Genomic DNA, 16,688 nt, shown 5'->3' with positions numbered 1-16,688 from the left:
TCATGCCCTGTTGTGTCACAGTTTGGGGGGAAAAAATATTGCTAGACATTTCAACTATTACACATCAAATAATCCTTGCTATACCAACCTGAGCTCTGTTGACAATCTGGGGGGAACAAAATAGAAAAGCAGCATCCAAGGGATTAATAGTGTTTATGTTGATGGCAGCCTGTAGGGTAATAGCAAAATGTTGGGAAACCACAGAACTTTTAACACTACATTCTTGGTATTCCGAACTGGAGCAAATAGCTTTGGCAGAAAAAAATTACACCAACTTAGAGTCGTCAAAGGTAACGCTAAAATATCAGATTTCTATGAAACGTGGCATGATTTTATTTCATACACGAGTCAGAAAGGTATTCAGCATCTATCTATACCCCTCAGATTATGGGAAAGGGATTAAGTCCAAAATATATGAAGAATTTTTTTTTAAATGTCAATGAATTAATCTTTTACCTGTACCTGTAAGACAAACGGGAAAATGTGTTAAATATTAAGCCTCTGTCAATAGTTTGATTCAACTTTATCTTCTTCTTTTTTTGGGGGGGGGTTATTATATTGTTTCTATGTTTGTTTCTAAAAAGGTTTATTGTTATTGTTGTTTGTTAGGGTGGTGGTGATCAGTTCCCCTGGAGAAAAATGGCCGCTGTAGCAATAGGACTCTATGGCATTGAAGTCCCACCCCTCCCCAAACCCCGCCCTCCTCGGGCTCTGCCCCCAAAACCTCCCACCAGTGGCAACGAGAGACCTGGCATTGATTCATAGGGTTGCCATGAGTTGGAAGCAACTTGACAGCACAGTATAGTAGTATAGTAACACACACACACATATAAATGTAATACAAAGAATCTTGGCATGCCCAACAACCAGTGAGAAATTACAGCTCAAATGTTGAGTAACCCCGCTATAAATATCTCAGCTGTTTAGAAGATGAATAGTACTGAGCACGGCCTATTGGGCTTTGGCAAAGTTATTCTGCCCAGCTGGTTCGAGCACTACAAATCAAAGAAGAAAAGCCCTCTTTCAGGTGGTGCAGACAGAGAGTCAACAGAAGGTGCAAAGAGGTTTACGGGATATTTTTTTTGCTTCTAAATGCCTCATTGGGCTTATAAACAGTTGGGGGAAAATAAAGCTTGCTGTAAAACAACATGGAGTTGGATCCTATGACTCCCATCTACCAAGCCTTACACTTTTCTTTGTTGAAAGAGGTCTTTCTCTGTTTGAGGGACTTCAATAAGAAAAACAAGGTCAGTTATCCTTGGAGGAACACACATTGCCTTATACTGAATCAGACCCTTGGTCCATCAAAATCAGTATTATCTACTCAGACTGGCAACGGCTCTGTCACAGCTCTCTCAAAGCTCTGTCAGCCCCACCTACCTCACAAGGTGTCTGTTGTGGGGGAGGGGAAGGGAAGGTGATTGTAAGTCAGTTTGATTCTTCCTTAAGTGGTGGAGAAAGTCAGCATATAAAAACCAACTACTACTACTACTCCTTAGACTTGAATGTGGGAGAGAGGGCCTGTCCAGTGGCAACTAGGAGGAGGAGGAAGAGGAAGAGGAAGAAGAAGAAGAAGGATGAGGAGGAGGAGGAGAAGGAGGAGGAGGTTTGTATATGCCAATTTTCTCTACCACTTAAGGGAGAATCAAACCAGCTTACAATCACCTTGCCTCCCCCTCCCCACAACAGACACCCTGTGAGGTAGGTGGGGCTGAGAGAGCTCTAACAGAGCTGCAACTTGCCCAAGGTCACCCAGCTAGCTTCATGTGTAGGAGTGGGGAAACCAACCCAGTTCACCGGATTAGCCTCCGCCGCTCAGGTGGAGGAGTGGGGAATCGAACCCGGTTCTCCAGATCAGACTCCACCGCTCCAAACCACTGCTCTTAACTACGACACCACACTGGCTCTTTACTTGTGCTATTAAGTTGTTTCATGCATATTCTCTCTCATTCCCCATAACCATCTTGTTGGCTCTACCCATTTCCTTAATTCCACACACACGCAAAACAGCATCAAAGAACAGTACCTATTTGCTATATTTTAAAACGTTTAAATCCCAGGAGACTTGCAAGCTGTGCCGCCACCCCTACCATTTCTCCTTTCAGTGTTCTTAATGTGAAGGCAAAGACAGATACTTGCACACCTCCCAGGGTGTCAATGAAACTCTTCCAGTAACCTTGAGTAGGAGTATTATTACTGTCGCTAATGCCATTACAGCTGTCAAAGAAGATCGCAAAAACTCTCCGTCCAATCCGGTACCTCGGCTCTTAAGGCCAACAATGGCCAACACCAGAAGCCAACACCCTTGATTATGTATGCAGCATGTCCATCTCTGACTATAACCTTTGTCCCATCAACCCTAGGGAAACAGGGCCTTCTCCCAAGGTATCAGGGGATGAGCCCGAACCTACTGATTTATTTACTTACCCCATTTACTGTCCACATTTCTCACTGAGACCTCAACAACCAGTAGAAGATACTGGGAGCCAGTCAACTGTAGCAGTTGGACTGTTGGATTTGGACGAGGGCTTTGAACCACACCTCAGCTGCGGAACTAGGGTTGCCAGTTTGGTGTAGTGGTTAAGAGCGGTGGTTTGGAGCTGTGGACTCTAATCTGGAGAAACCGGGTTTGATTCCCCACTCCTCCACATGAACAGCGGACACTACTCTGGTGAACTGGGTTGGTTGCCCCACTCCTACACATGAAGCCTGGTGAGTGACCTTGGGCTAGTCACAGCTCTCTTAGAGCTCTCTCAGCCTCACCTTCCTCACAGGGGGAGGGGAAGGGAAGGTGAATGTAAGCCGGTTTGATTCTTCCTTAAGTGGTAGAGAAAGTGGGCATATAAAAATCAACTCTTCTTCTTCTTCTTCTTCTTCACCCTCCAAGTGGGAGCTGGCGTTCGCCCAGAATTACAACCCATCTCCAGACGACTGAAATTGTTTGCCCCTGGAGGAAATGGCTAAATGGTATCGAGTCCCTGCTCAGCTCCCTACCCCAAATAGCGCAACCAAATCTCCAGGAATTTCCCAAGCTGGAGTAGGCAACTCCAAGTGAAGCTGAAAGGATGACCTTGGATCAATCATTCTCTTTCTCTCCTTTCGCCGATAAATGCCATCGAACCGCTGCCAACTTATGGCAACCCCAGTTGATGGGTTTTCAAGGCAAGCGAGAAGCAGAGGTGGTTCACCACTGCCTTTCTCTGCAGAGGTGAAGAGCTTTCACGCCTGCCAAATAATGCACTTTCAATCCACTTTCAATGCACTTTGCAGCTAGATTTTACTGTGGCCATTTACGCTTGGTAATTAGAAGCGCATTCCAGGCTGAAGTGTCCCGTATATTTTTTTTGAGTTTTTCACGCTGGACCGTCATTCAGGAAGTGACCGCGAAGCCCGCACATACCTGCCTCGTATTTCTTAAGCACCCCTTTAACGCAACCTTTTGTGTTTGCTCCGCCCCCGCCTCGAAGAATCCCCTGAAGTGTGCAAAATCACACAGCCGCCTATGCAAACGACTATTGCTAATGGAAGGAACGAAGGGGCAGGCGAGTGGATGTGGGATGGAATTTCTCCTTTTGCGTAGGGACCATGAATAGGCATTTGAGCGAGCCTCAAAACTGACCCTGCATAAATGGCCTTCATGAAATGACAAAATCCACTTGCAAAGGATCATTAAAGTGCATTGAAAGTGCATTATTCAGCATGTGCTAAAGTGCTCATCACCTCCCATCCAAGTACTAACTCTGCTTAGCTTCCAAGATCTGATGACCTCAAGCTACGCCATGCCACCTGCCCTCCCGTTTCACAGATTACCCTACCTCATATGGTTGTTGCTAGAATAAAATGGGACAGTATGTATGCACCCTGCCCTATATTCATGTGAGAGGGAGAAAGGAAGAGTGGAAACCACGCTATTGCTATTCCATGCTATTGGAAATCTCAAGTTGACTCAAGAAGACAGTAGGGGAAATCTAGAAAGAACCCCTTGGTTTCTCAAGGGAGAGTACATAACACTCAAGCGAGAGTTTAGGAAATACCTCCATAGAGGTTTCAGAAGCAATGGATGCATTAATCTCACCCCACCCACACACACTAAAAGAAGGTACCATGTTGTGTAACTTTCTCTTTGCAGTTTCCACACGCGGCTGAATAGAGATGAGCAGAAGATCAGTCAGGTTGCTAATCGATGGGGGTGGATCATCAGAGATAATGACCGGGCACCTCTGGTCTCTACCCAAACACACATGCAATCGTGACCCTAGAGTTCACAAGTAAGGTGGTGGCTCAGTGGTCGAGCATCTGCTTGGCATGCACAAGGTCCCATGCTGAATCCCTGGCATCTACAGTTAAAGGGATCAGGCAGGTAGGTGACGTGAAAGACCCCTGCCTGAGACCCCAGAGAGCTGCGGCCAGTCTGAGTAGACAAGATGGACCTTGATGAACTGAGGTCTGGTTCAACATACGACAGGTCCAGGTGTTTCCTGGCTCTAGCACTTAAAGATGGGACCGTTTCTTTGGGAGCCTTGGCAAAGAAATTTATATGCATTAATATATCCAAACACAGCAAGCACATGTCAGCCTAGAGCTGCATCACAGAGCATGTTGGGATTGTCCGTGGCTCCCTGTTTCATGTAGACATGGTGGCAAACAATTGTCTTCTGCAGGATGCTGCTGCAGCTGTCTTCCTTGTGGGCTTCCTAAAGGTGCCTGGTTGGCCACTGTGGGAACAGACTGCTGGACTTGATGGGTGTTGGTCTGATCCAGCAGGGCCTTTCTTATGTCTTTTTTTCTGGGCTTCCTAGAGGCACCTGGTTGGCCACTGTGGGAACAGACTGCTGGACTTGATGGGCCTTGGTCTGATCCAGCAGGGCCTTTCTTATGTCTTTTTTTCTGGGCTTCCTAGAGGCACCTGGTTGGCCACTGTGGGAACAGACTGCTGGACTTGATGGGCCTTGCTCTGATCCAGCAGGGCCTTTCTTATGTCTTTTTTCTGGGCTTCCTAGAGGCACCTGGTTGGCCGCTGTGTGAACAGACTGCTGGACTTGATGGGCCTTGCTCTGATCCAGCAGGGCTTCTCTTATGTTCTTACGAGCTACTGCTGCATCCTCTGAAATAGCTGTAGTGGCATCATCACCCACAAATTCAGGAGGACCTGTTTTTCAGAGGGATGTCCTGCCCTTTGATCACATTGTGCTCTTAAAAATAAATAATACCGGGGCAACAGACTTGGTCCGACCTGTTGGTGTTTTCGAATGTTGGTCAGGAATGTGCCAAGATAATGTGGCACTTCGGGTTCCTGCTGCACCACACAAACCAAGGACAGTGTCCTGGCATGCCTTGGAATGTTACAGAGGATGCTCAGGTTATGCTCAGGTTGCACGCAGCTTCCGAATCATTCCCCCGCTGCCTCAGTGTAGGTACAAGCAGTTGTTTGTCCAGTCGAGCTGGCCCTAACAGCTGCTCTGCATAACTACTCCTCAGCCGGCTTGAAACTGTATCGCAGCGCCTGGACGCACCGCAACCTATTGTAAATCCACAATTAATTATTGAAAGATGTTCCTATGACTATTTAATGAAAGGTGTCTCGTGTCATGTCCCAATCGAGCGGTTAGTCATACTTAAAGGGCTATATTCATGAGCTGTTTGGTCTGCATTCCCAGGAATACGGAGTATACCGTGTCCAGGCAGAGTTAACACAAGACCACAGGAGATGAGCAGAAGGTAATTAGATATGGGCATTTAACATCCTTCCGCTTGTGTTAGACCTGTACACTGGCTAAGTGAAAACATGCAAAAATGCTTCCTTGCTCCTTTGTCTTCCAGCTCTGGGAGGGTAGGGCAGAAAGGTACCAGCTGGATTTGCACCCTTCACAGATTCAACTACATTCATGCTATCGAATTCCTACCTCTGTAGATTTTCTCCCACGCTGTACGTTCAGGTGGGTAGCCGTTAGGGTTGCCAACCTCCAGGTACTGGGAGGGAAGGAAATAGACACCACTGCACTAGTATCATGGGGATTAAGAAATCAGTACAGGAGCGAAAAACGTTGACAAAGTGCAAAAAAACTATCACAAAAGCTACTGAATATACAATTCAAAACAATCAAGATGGTATATATGACATATATATATCTATATATCTCACTATCCTATAGGGTACATGCAAATGCAATGGATGTAAACATTCAGAAAAGTCTCTCATGGAGTACAAATGTCATTGCATGCAGTATGGAAGTTAAACGCAGTACAGTGCGTGATCCTTAGGATGCAAAGCCGAAGTTCACCACGAAGATACGGCCGTTTCAAATTCTTAATTTTAATTCTTCTTCAGTCCTTCAAATATTAATCATGTGGCAATTAATATTCACCATAAAGATAATACAGGATAGTCTCCAATTCCCACGCAGGGTAATGTACCCTATAGGATAGTGATATATATATTCGTCATATATGTCGCGGGGCGCCTTGGGCCCTGTCGCTGGGAGGGTCTCTGGCCTGGAGGACGTTGGGGCTGAGACAATCTCTTCCGCCTCAGACCAGTCCGAGGGGGAGTCAGAGCTCGACTCTCCCTCGGCCGTCGCCAGGTTGCCGCAGGACACACCTTGCGGGCAGCCTCTGGCTTGTATCCTCCCCGGCAGTCAGACTTCTCTGGCCTTATATACCCTCCAGGCCAGAGAAGTCTCTCCCAAGCTCCGCCCCTAGCCCGCCCCCCGGAAGTCCATATAAGGGCCGGAAGGCGTCGCCTCCCAGCCCCGAGGTGCCGGGCGAGGACCACGCCTGTTCCCTGCCCGAGCTCGCCCGCAAACCAGCTGGGGGGCGGGAAGGCCGGCTACCGGTAACGCCCCACTTGCGCCCCCTCCTCCCTCGGCTGGGCTTGCGGGTCGGCGGCCCGCGGCTCCCTCGTCGGCTTTGGCCGGGCCAACCCGGCGGCGGTCCGCGGCTCCCGTGGCGGCTTCGGCAGGGCTGACGCGTCCGCGGCCCGCGGCTCCTGCGGTGGCGTTGGCCGGGCCTGCGGGGCGGTGGCTCGCTGCTCTTGTGGCAGCTGCGGGCGGGCTCCCTCTCTTCTGGCCAGCTTGTTGCGGCGCTGTGGAGAGAGAAAGCCCCCGTGACTCACCCCCCCGGGACGACTGGTGAGTGTAGGGGCTGAGGCTCGGCCCGGGAACGGGGGTTGGGGGCCCCTCCCGGGACAATATATACCATCTTGGTTGTTTTGAATTGCATATTCAGTAGCTTTTGCGATAAATTTTTTGCACTTTGTCAACGTTTTTTGCTCCTGTACTGATTTCTTAACCTCCAGGTACTAGCTGGAGATCTCCTGCTATTAGAATGGATCTCCGGCTGATAGAGATCAGTTCACCTGGAGAAAAAGGCCGCTTTGGCAATTGGTCTCTATGGCGTTGAGACCAAACCCCGCCCTCCTCAGGCTCCGCCCCAAACACCTCCCACCAGTGGCAAAGAGGGACCTGGCAACCCTAGTAGCCGTGCTCGTCTGCCGTACAAGACCAATGCCATTTATGCAGGGCTGTTTCCATCGTGGTCACCCTGCTGACTGCTCCGGGGCTTCCTTTTGATTCTGTATGCTTTTCCCGACCATAAGAGGTCGCCTCGCTCCCCCCCCCGGCGCATTTCTGCACATTTTGCCCACGTTTCCTGGACCGCTGTTTTAGCTAGAATCCAGAAAATGCAGGCAAAACGCATGGAAATGCGCAGGGAGAGCGAGGCGACCTCTGATAGTCAGGAAAGGCATGCACAATCAAAACGAAGCACTGGGGCAATCGGCGGTGGCGGGGGGACCGTGGGGAAAGAGCCCTGCATCAATGGCCCAAGATTCAAGTCTAGTAGCAGCTTACAGACCAAGAAGATTTCCAGGGCATAAGCTTTCAGGCATCAGAGTTCCCGTCGTCAGATATCGTCACTCTCCAGAGTTTATAGCCTGGAAATCTTCTTGGTCTTTGTACTGCTAGCCAGCAGTTGGTCTTTGTACTGAGAGCCAGCGTGGTGTAGTGGTTAAGAGCAGTGGACTCTAATCTGGAGAACCGGGTTGGATTCCCCACTCCTCCACATGAGCGACGGAGGCTAATCTGGTGAACTGGATTTGTTTCCCCGCTCCTCCACAGGAAGCCAGCTGGGTGACTTGGGCTAGTCACAGCTCTTAGAGCTCTCTCAGCCCCACTTACCTCACAGGGTGTCTGTTGTGGGGAGGGGGAAGGAAGGCGATTGTAGCCGGATTGATTCTTCCTCAAGTGGTAGAGAAAGTCGGCATATTAAAACCAACTCTTTTTTTCCTTCTTCTTCTGCTACTGGACTTGAATCTAGTGTTCTCCCACTATATAGGCTCCTAAAAGTCACTGAAGGTGTGCTACAAAGCATGTGCGCACCCTGGACAATGCAGAGGTGTGTTGTGGCAGTGCATGTTTTGTGCATAAAATGCAACCACCTATAACATATGCAGGTCAAATACCCCCCCCCCAAAGACCTGGATCCTTTTAGAATCATAGAGTTGAACGTGCCATAGAGGCCATCTAGTCTAACCCCCTGCTTAATGCAGGATCAGCCTAAAGCATCCCTGACAAGTGTTTGTCCAGCCTCTGCTTAAAGACTGTCAGTGAGGGGGGGCTCAGCACCTCCCTAGGTAGCCAATTCCACAGCTGAACAACTCTTACTGGAAAAAAAAAATCCTAATATCCAGTCAGTACCTTTCCGCCAGCAATTTAAACCCATTATTGCGAGTCCTATCCTCTGCTGCCAACAGGAACAGCTCCCTGCCCTCCTCTAAGTGACAGCCCTTCAAATACTTCAAGAGAGCAATCATGCCGAAGAAGAAGAAGAGTTGGTTTTTATATTCTGACTTTCTCTACCACTTAAGGAAGAATCAAACCAACTTACAATCCCCTCCCCTCCCCACAACAGACCCCCTGGGAGGTAGGTGAGGCTGAGAGAGTGTGACTAGCCCCAGGTCACCCAGCTGGCTTCATGTGTAGGAGTGGGGAAACAACCCCAGTTCATCAGATTAGCCTCCGCCGCTCATGTGGAGGAGTGGGGAATCAAACCCGGTTCTCCAGATCAGAGTCCACCGCTCCAAATCACCGCTCTTAACCACTGCACCATGCTGGCTCTCAACCTCCTCTTCTCCAGGCCGAACATTCCCAACTCCCTCAGCCTTTCCTCTTGGGCTTGGCCTCCAGGCCCCTGATCATCCTCGTCGCTCTCCTCTGCATCCACTCCATTCTGCCCACATCCTTTTTGCGGCGAGGCCTCCAGAACTGCATCCAGCACCTCACGGTGAGCACAGCCCTGTCCGAAGGCAGCCGTGGGCTTTACAAAGCCTGCTAAGCCTCTTCAACTAGTCTTTCTGAGTTTCTGCCTCCTCCTTCTCTTCCCCCATTGCTACTGCCCATCCAACCTGTCCTCCTGTTTACAAAACCATGCCAGCTGGGGCAACTGGCAGCTTCGTTGAGCAACAGGAAACCCAACAGGTAGCCTCCATCAAACTTGGCAGGCTAGGGTTGCGGCCCAGCAAAACACCCAGCGCAACAGCCAAAACTGTGCCTACCTCTCGAATCTCTGTGAGGATAGAACTTAGGGTTGCCAACCTCCAGGTAGTCGGCAAAACAAAACACTCACTATCACTGCAAACGGCAACTGCAAACAACAAAACAGGGCAGGCTCAGTCTATTCAAAAGTCTATATTCAAACTACATAAAGTGCAACAAATTATCAAAACACATACAAGTGAAACATGCATATATACACAACATTATATACAAAGTCAACGTTACAAAGTCAACAATATGACAACATTCGTTGCAATGAAGCACAATGGCTATCTCCAATTAACCAAATAGAAAAAAGGTAAGAACCCAAAGTCTATATTGAGGTAAGTACAATTCCACCGTTTCTCAGTTGTCGAAAGGGGAAGAAGATTTTCAGATCCTATGTTGAAAGGAAAGGTGCTCCTATGTGGAAGGAATAGGAGGAAACGCTATCCCGGATATTTGTAGAGCGTTCACTATCAATATAGTTTCGTCAGTCTCAGTCAAAGAGGATAAAGCCCACAATAGGTTCACATCGAACTGGGAAGTTTATATTTCTTCATGAGCCAAATAGGCAGTTAATTCTTATTTTTATATTGTATTTTCAAATTTTTAATAGCTCCCAACAAGAATGGGCTGCTAGCATTTCTTGAATAGCAAACTACCCTTTCTTGCTAGCAAACTACACTTTATTTATGTAGTTTGAATATAGACTTTTGAACAGACTGAGCCTGCACTGTTTTGTTGTTTGCAACCTCCAGGTAGTAACTGGAGATCTCCCGCTATTACAACTGATCTCCAGCCAATAGAGATCAGTTCCCCTGGAGAAAATGGCCGCTTTGGCCATTGGACTCTATGGCATTGAAGTCCCTCCCCTCCTCAAACGCCGCCCTCATCATGCTCCGCCCCAAAAATCTCCCACAGATGGTGAAGAGGGTCCTACTGGAACTCCACGTTACGTGGAGTTCAGTTCTTAGTTTCCCCAATTTTTCCCCAATTTTACCAGATTTTAGCCACAGAGGCTACAGTTTAAAGGGGTCGGCTGGTAGAGAGGCAGAGTTGCCATTTGATTCTTTCCTTTCACATAGGGTTGCCAGCTCTGGGTTGGGAAACTCCTGGAGATTCTTCTCCATATCTGCACCTCTGAGGAGGAAAGACGTGGTTAGGCCATACAGATCTAACAGCCCACGCATGAGCAGTGGAATGCATCGCCCTCCTAATATATCATGCCTCGGAAGTCCACAAACAAGGTGACTGCAGCAGCATTTTCCTGCCTGTGTTTCACAGCACCTAATATAATAGGCATGCTCCCCTGGTCCTGGAGAGAATAGGTATGCACCATAAGAGAACATAATTAAAGCCATGGATCAGACCAAGGCCCATCAAGTCCAGCATCTGTTCACACAGTTGCCAACCAGGTGCCTCCAGGAAGCCCACAAACAAGACAACTGCGGCAGTATTATCCTGCCTGTGTTCCACAGCACCTAATATATTTGGCATGCTCCTCTGATCCTGGAGAGAATAGGTATGCATCATGACCAGTATCCATTTTGACTAGTAGCCATGGATAGCCCTCTCCTCCAGGAACATGTCCACTCCCCTCTTCAAGCCTTCCAAGTTGGCAGCCATCACCACATCCTGGGGCAGGGAGTTCCACAATTTAACTATGTGTTGGTGCTGGAATGATACGCAAAGGCAGACCCCAGTCTCCCTGTGAGTGACACCCAAGGTTGCCAACTTCCGCTTGGGAAATTCCTGGAGGTTGGGAGGCAGCGCTTGGGAAAGAACAGAGTTTGGGAAAGTTTTTGCGAAATATTCAAGCGTTCCCTTTGTCCCTTCCAATTTTTACCTTCAGTGATGTAAGAAGAAGAGTTGGTTTTTATATGCCGACTTTCTCTACCACTTAAGGGAAACTCAGACCGGCTTACAATCCGTTCCAAGAGGAACGGATCTCTGTAGGTTGGAGAAAACTGGAAGAACTGCAGGCCCTGCCTTGAGTTTAGTCAACCGAGTGGTGTTACAGCCATGGAAAAGCAGTCAGGAGGAGCAATACTTAAAAGCAGAGGGCCCGGATCTCTTGCACCCCTAGGCCAACCAGCCCTGTTTATACCCTTTGACCCAGATGAATCATCTAGACATCTACTGGTGTCCATGGGGTGACTCAAGCTCCCTTTTAAAATCCAAATCACTCACCAGCAGGCGAAACACTGATCAGACTTGTACGCGCGAAGAGTCTTCTGCGCCTGAGAGCGGGCCTGGTGTGCTGTGGCATTGAGAGTGCTGGCCTTGAACGGAGGAGACCCGGGTTCAAAGCCCCACTCGGCCATGAAGCTCTGTGGGGGACTCTGACACTCTTTCAACATAGCCCGCCTCACAAGTACGTTGTGAGGATAAAGGAGGAGAGAGTCAGGTAAACCTCAATCTCCTTGGAGGAAGGGTAGGAGAAAAAAATGTGACACAATTCAGGCCTACTGAGAGCCAGTGTGGTGTAGCGGTTAAGAGCGGTGGTTTGGAGCAGTGGACTCAGATCTGGAGAACCGGGTTGGATTCCCCACTCCTCCACATGAGTGGCGGTCGCTAATCTGGTGAACCAGGTTGGTTTCCCCACTCCTCCACATGAAGCCAGCTGGGTGACCTTGGGCCAGTCACAGCTGTCTTAGAGATCTCTCAGCCCCACCTACCTCACAGGGTGTCTGTTGTAGGGAGGGGGGAAGGGAAGGTGGTTGTAAGCTGGTTTGATTCTTCCTTACGTGGTAGAGAAAGTCGGCATATAAAAACCAGCTCTTCTTCTTCACCCATCTGCACTGGTGCTCCAAACTTGAGTCTACTAAGACTCAGCCAACGTGTCTCCCACTACTGAAAAGGAGAGAGGGAAAGTCTCCCTCACAAGAGTCAGTAATGTTGCCTGGCAATGAGCAGAAGGGGTCAAGGACATGGGGGCACTGCATTGTCTGTGCTACTATGTCACTTCTGGGGGGAAACCCGGAAGTCACATACGGTAGCTCTAGGAACCACTGGAAACTCTATTGTTTTCCCTGGAAGTGACACCGTGGTGCAGAGGATGGCGAGGGCTGCTGGCGGGAGCCCTAAGTGTCAGCAACAGCAGATATGCACCTGCTAGGCCTGGGCAGAGGTCTGGATTTCAGACATCTGGGTGCAAACAGAGCTAGGCTGATTCCCCCACTCCTCTTAGCCGATTTCACAGCGGGTTTTTTTCTTATGTTCCCTGCAGTGAGATAGCCAAAAAATAAATTGGGGAGGGGGTTTGTAAGGACCCTTCTCTGCTTTGGCTGTAAAATGGCCACTCGGTTCCGTTCAAATGAAAGAATCCCGCTGCGGGGCTGGTGGGGGCTGGTGATGTATTTCCAAAAAACACACTACAGCCAATTACAAAGAAGCATTTTCAAGGGGAGGGACTCAGAAGCGCCACATTTTCGCTGGGGATGCATAATTGATCACAAGGTACTCTCAGAATTTCTTTGGGGCAAATAGCCCCCATGCATAGAGTTTTGAGAATTCGGATTAGAAAACCGTGCATCCGCAGAGTGGCAAACCCAATCCAAACTTCCCATACATAAATGGCCTCAGGCAACTCAGCAATAGGAGCAGCTCTGACCCGTTGCTTATACTATCTCAGGATCACATTCCTGCTCATCTTCTAATTTGATTTATGCCATCACATGCCAGCAATACCCTTTCACCCTCTACATTGGACAAACAGGCCAGTCTCTATGGCAAAGACTAAATGGACATACGTCGGTCTAATATCAGAAACTACGACATTCAAAAACCAGCAGGTGAACATTTTAACCTTCCAGGACATTCAGTTGCCGACTTAAGAGGAGCAGTTCTCTTACAAAGGGATTTCAAAGGGAGATTAGAAAGAGAGGCTGTTGAATTACAACTAATCATGACGCTCAAGACAATGCATTCTCTGGGATTGAATAGGGACCTGGGATTCCTGTCTCATCACCAATGCTGATTTCTCCAGGCCTACTACCCCTCTGCATATCACACCTGATCCAATCACTCTTGCTATGTCATTTACCTGCTATTGACTATTGCCATTGAACTATCGAACATGTATTGTTCAGCATTCCATTTTATCATGGGGCTCGTATTAGACTTATTGATCCCCTGATCAGTGGATTCCCAGATAAGTCGGCTGAGTTCCTGTCTAAGAAGCTTCTGATGGGGGAGATTCCTCATCTTTCACTCCCCGCTGCTAAATTCTGCGCCATTGCAATTAAAATGCGCAAAAATAGGGTGGGAAAAAACTGTTAAACTCTTTTATACATCTATATTTTTTGTAATCTTAAATTGGCAAGCCACTTTTGTGTCATGCACTAATTTTGTATCTTATTAATACTAGATTTTTTTTATCATTTTTTTGTAATTTGTAACCATTTTTACAGTTTTATCAAGTTGGACAATATGATAAACTAACTTCTGGCTGGTCAAATAGACCGTATTAATAAACTTGACTTGTTATTGCCATTGGGTGTCTGAATTCACTGTTCTCTACCTAAGGATAGATGGACTCACATTCTGGCTGTATCTGAAGAAGTGAGCTGTGACTCACAAAAGCTCATACGCTGCCAGAAATTTTGGTAGTCTTTAAGGCGCTACTGGACTCTGGCTCGTTTCCACTGCTACAGACAGAATAACCCATCCTGCTCATCTAACGAAAGCATTTTGAAACCCACAGAGCTTTCTGCCCAGATGGCCAGCGGTGCTTCCTTCCCAAAACTTTGTCCCGGTTCCTCCTGTCCAGGTCATGCCCTCTCACCCAGATGCACTTCCATCCCTAAGTTGCACAAAAGCCGATGGCGTCGGTGCCAGTGCAGGCCGTCTGCATATGCTCAGAGGCACCATCTTTGTTCCCCTGGGCCAATCCTGAGCCCCAGCGACCGAAACCAAGACCCCAAAGTTCAACTCCTTGAGCCTTGCGGGAAGTCTAGGCTAAATCTACAAGCGTCCGATCCTGCCGGCGAGTTACTTAGCCAGGCTAAGAGAAACTGGGTGCCAAGATTTTCACGCGAGGTGCCAAGCATGGCAAAAAGAACAGTCGCCAGCCTTGGGATTCCTATACAAGGTGGCTTTCTGCCTCTCCGGAGGAGGCCAGGAGAGAGGCACGGCTCCCGGAGTCTCGGGATCAGACCACAGTTTGCCCCACGCATCCCAGGAACGAGAGAGATGCCATTTACGCACAGGAGGTATTGCCTTGGATTCGCCGCTCTCTAGATGCACATTTCCCCCCATCCGAATTCTCAAAACTCTGCATGGGGGCTTATTTTTGAGTTCAGCATCCTAGAATAACAGAGTTGGAAGGGGCCATACAGGCCATCTAGTCCAACCCCCTGCTCAATGCAGGATCAGCCTAGAGCATCCCTGACAAGTGTTTCTCCAGCCTCTGCTTAAAGACTGCCAGTGAGGGGGAGCTCACCACCTCCCTACGTAGCCGATTCCACAGTCGAACAACTCTTACTGTAAATTTTTTTCCTAATATCCAGCCGGTACCTTTCCACCCGCAATTTAAACCCATTATTGCCAGTCCTATCCATCTGAGAATTTGGATGGGGAAAACGTCCATCTAGAGAGCGGCAAATCCCAAGCAAAATCTCCTGTGCATAAATGGCTCAGTTTATCCACGCAGCGGGCACACCACCCCTGCTTGCCCGCTGCCCTGTCCCTCTCTGGCGATCTGGTTACAGCTCCGGAGCGCAGGCGGGGAAAGGGGGGGGGGAAGCGGGAAGGAAGAACCCCGGGGCCAGCCGGGACGAACGACCCAGAGCCTGCGACCGATCCAGAGCCCGGGAAGTGACGCCGGCTGGAGGCTCAGTGGTCGAACCTCTGGTTGGCATGCAGAAGGTCCCAGGTTCAATCCCAGGCACATCCAGTTCAAGGGACTAGGCAAGCAGGTGATGTGAAAGTCCTCCGCCTGAGACCCTGGGGAGCCGCTGCCCGTCTGAGTAGACAATACTGACTATGATGGACCGAGGGTCTGATTCAGTAGAAGGCAACTTCATGTATACTATTGGAGGGGCTGTGGTTCAGTAGTGGAGCATCTGCTTGGCATGCAGAAGGTCCCAGGTTCAATCCCCGGCATCTCCAGTTAAAGGGACCAGGTAGGTGATGAGACCCTGGAGAGCCTCTGCTGTTCTGAGTAGACAATACTGACTTTGGTGGACCGAGGGTCTGATTCTGTAGAAGGCAGCTTCATTATTTGGGGAAGGGCCATAGCTCAGGGGAAGAGCCTCTGGCATGCAGAAGGTCCTGGGTTCAATCCCCGGCACCTCCAGTTAAAGGACTAGGCAAGTAGGTGATGGGAAAGACCCCTGCCGGAGAGCCATGGGGAGGGCCTCTGCTTGGCATGCAGAAGGTCCTGGGTTCAATCCCCGGCACCTCCAGTTAAAGGACTAGGCAAGTAGGTGATGGGAAAGACCCCTGCCGGAGAGCCATGGGGAGGGCCTCTGCTTGGCATGCAGAAGGTCCCGGGTTCAATCCCCGGCACCTCCAGTTAAAGGACTAGGCAAGTAGGTGATGGGAAAGACCCCTGCCGGAGAGCCATGGGGAGGGCCATGGCTCAGGGGAAGAGCCTCTGCTTGGCATGCAGAAGGTCCCGGGTTCAATCCCCGGCCCCTCCAGTTAAAGGACTAGGCAAGTAGGTGATGGGAAAGACCCCTGCTTGAGACCCTGGAGAGCCGGTCAGAGTAGACAAGACTGACTTTGAAGGGCCTCGGGCGTCCCCTGGCCGGAGCCGTCCCCCGTCCCTCCCCGGGATGGGGACCCACCTCTTCTGCTGCAGCAGGTTGCTCTCGTCCAGCTTCCTCTCCCAGGACTTCTCGCCCTGCAGCCGGCGGAGGAGAGCCGCGCCCAGGCGCAGGGGCCAGCCGCGCTCCCCGGGCAGCAGCATCCCCATCGCTCGGCCTCGGCGCAGGCGGAGGCGCAGCCCCGACGGGGCGGGCGGGGGGTCCTAAGCTGCGGCCGGCCAGGCGCTCCGCTCCCACAGCGCCGCGAGCGGAAGGGGGCGGCGGCGGCGGCATCTGGCCGCCCGGCGAGGCCGGCCGCCTGGCGCCGTCCCAGCGGCGGCCTCCGACGGCCTGCCGGAGGGGCGGAGGCAGCGGCCCGGGACCGCCCCGACGGCGCGCCTGTTAA

The 16,688-nt window shown here is 49.9% G+C and overlaps 1 protein-coding gene across 1 annotated transcript in view; it reads right to left on the bottom strand.

Moving 5' to 3' along the window:
* The window catches only part of LOC130476792 (transient receptor potential cation channel subfamily V member 6-like), an 84,330-nt gene extending 67,878 nt beyond the window's left edge, over window positions 1-16,452 (bottom strand). The window contains exon 1 of the mRNA XM_056848791.1: window positions 16,325-16,452. Coding sequence (XP_056704769.1) covers window positions 16,325-16,452 — 128 coding nt within the window. The remainder of the gene's footprint in view (window positions 1-16,324) is intronic.
* Window positions 16,453-16,688: the final 236 nt, after the last annotated feature.

Source organism: Euleptes europaea, chromosome 4, assembly GCF_029931775.1.
Source record: "Euleptes europaea isolate rEulEur1 chromosome 4, rEulEur1.hap1, whole genome shotgun sequence".
NCBI classification, from domain to species: domain Eukaryota; kingdom Metazoa; phylum Chordata; class Lepidosauria; order Squamata; family Sphaerodactylidae; genus Euleptes; species Euleptes europaea.
Note: the sequence above shows the minus strand (reverse complement) of the source record. Positions and strands in the feature narration are given on the sequence as shown.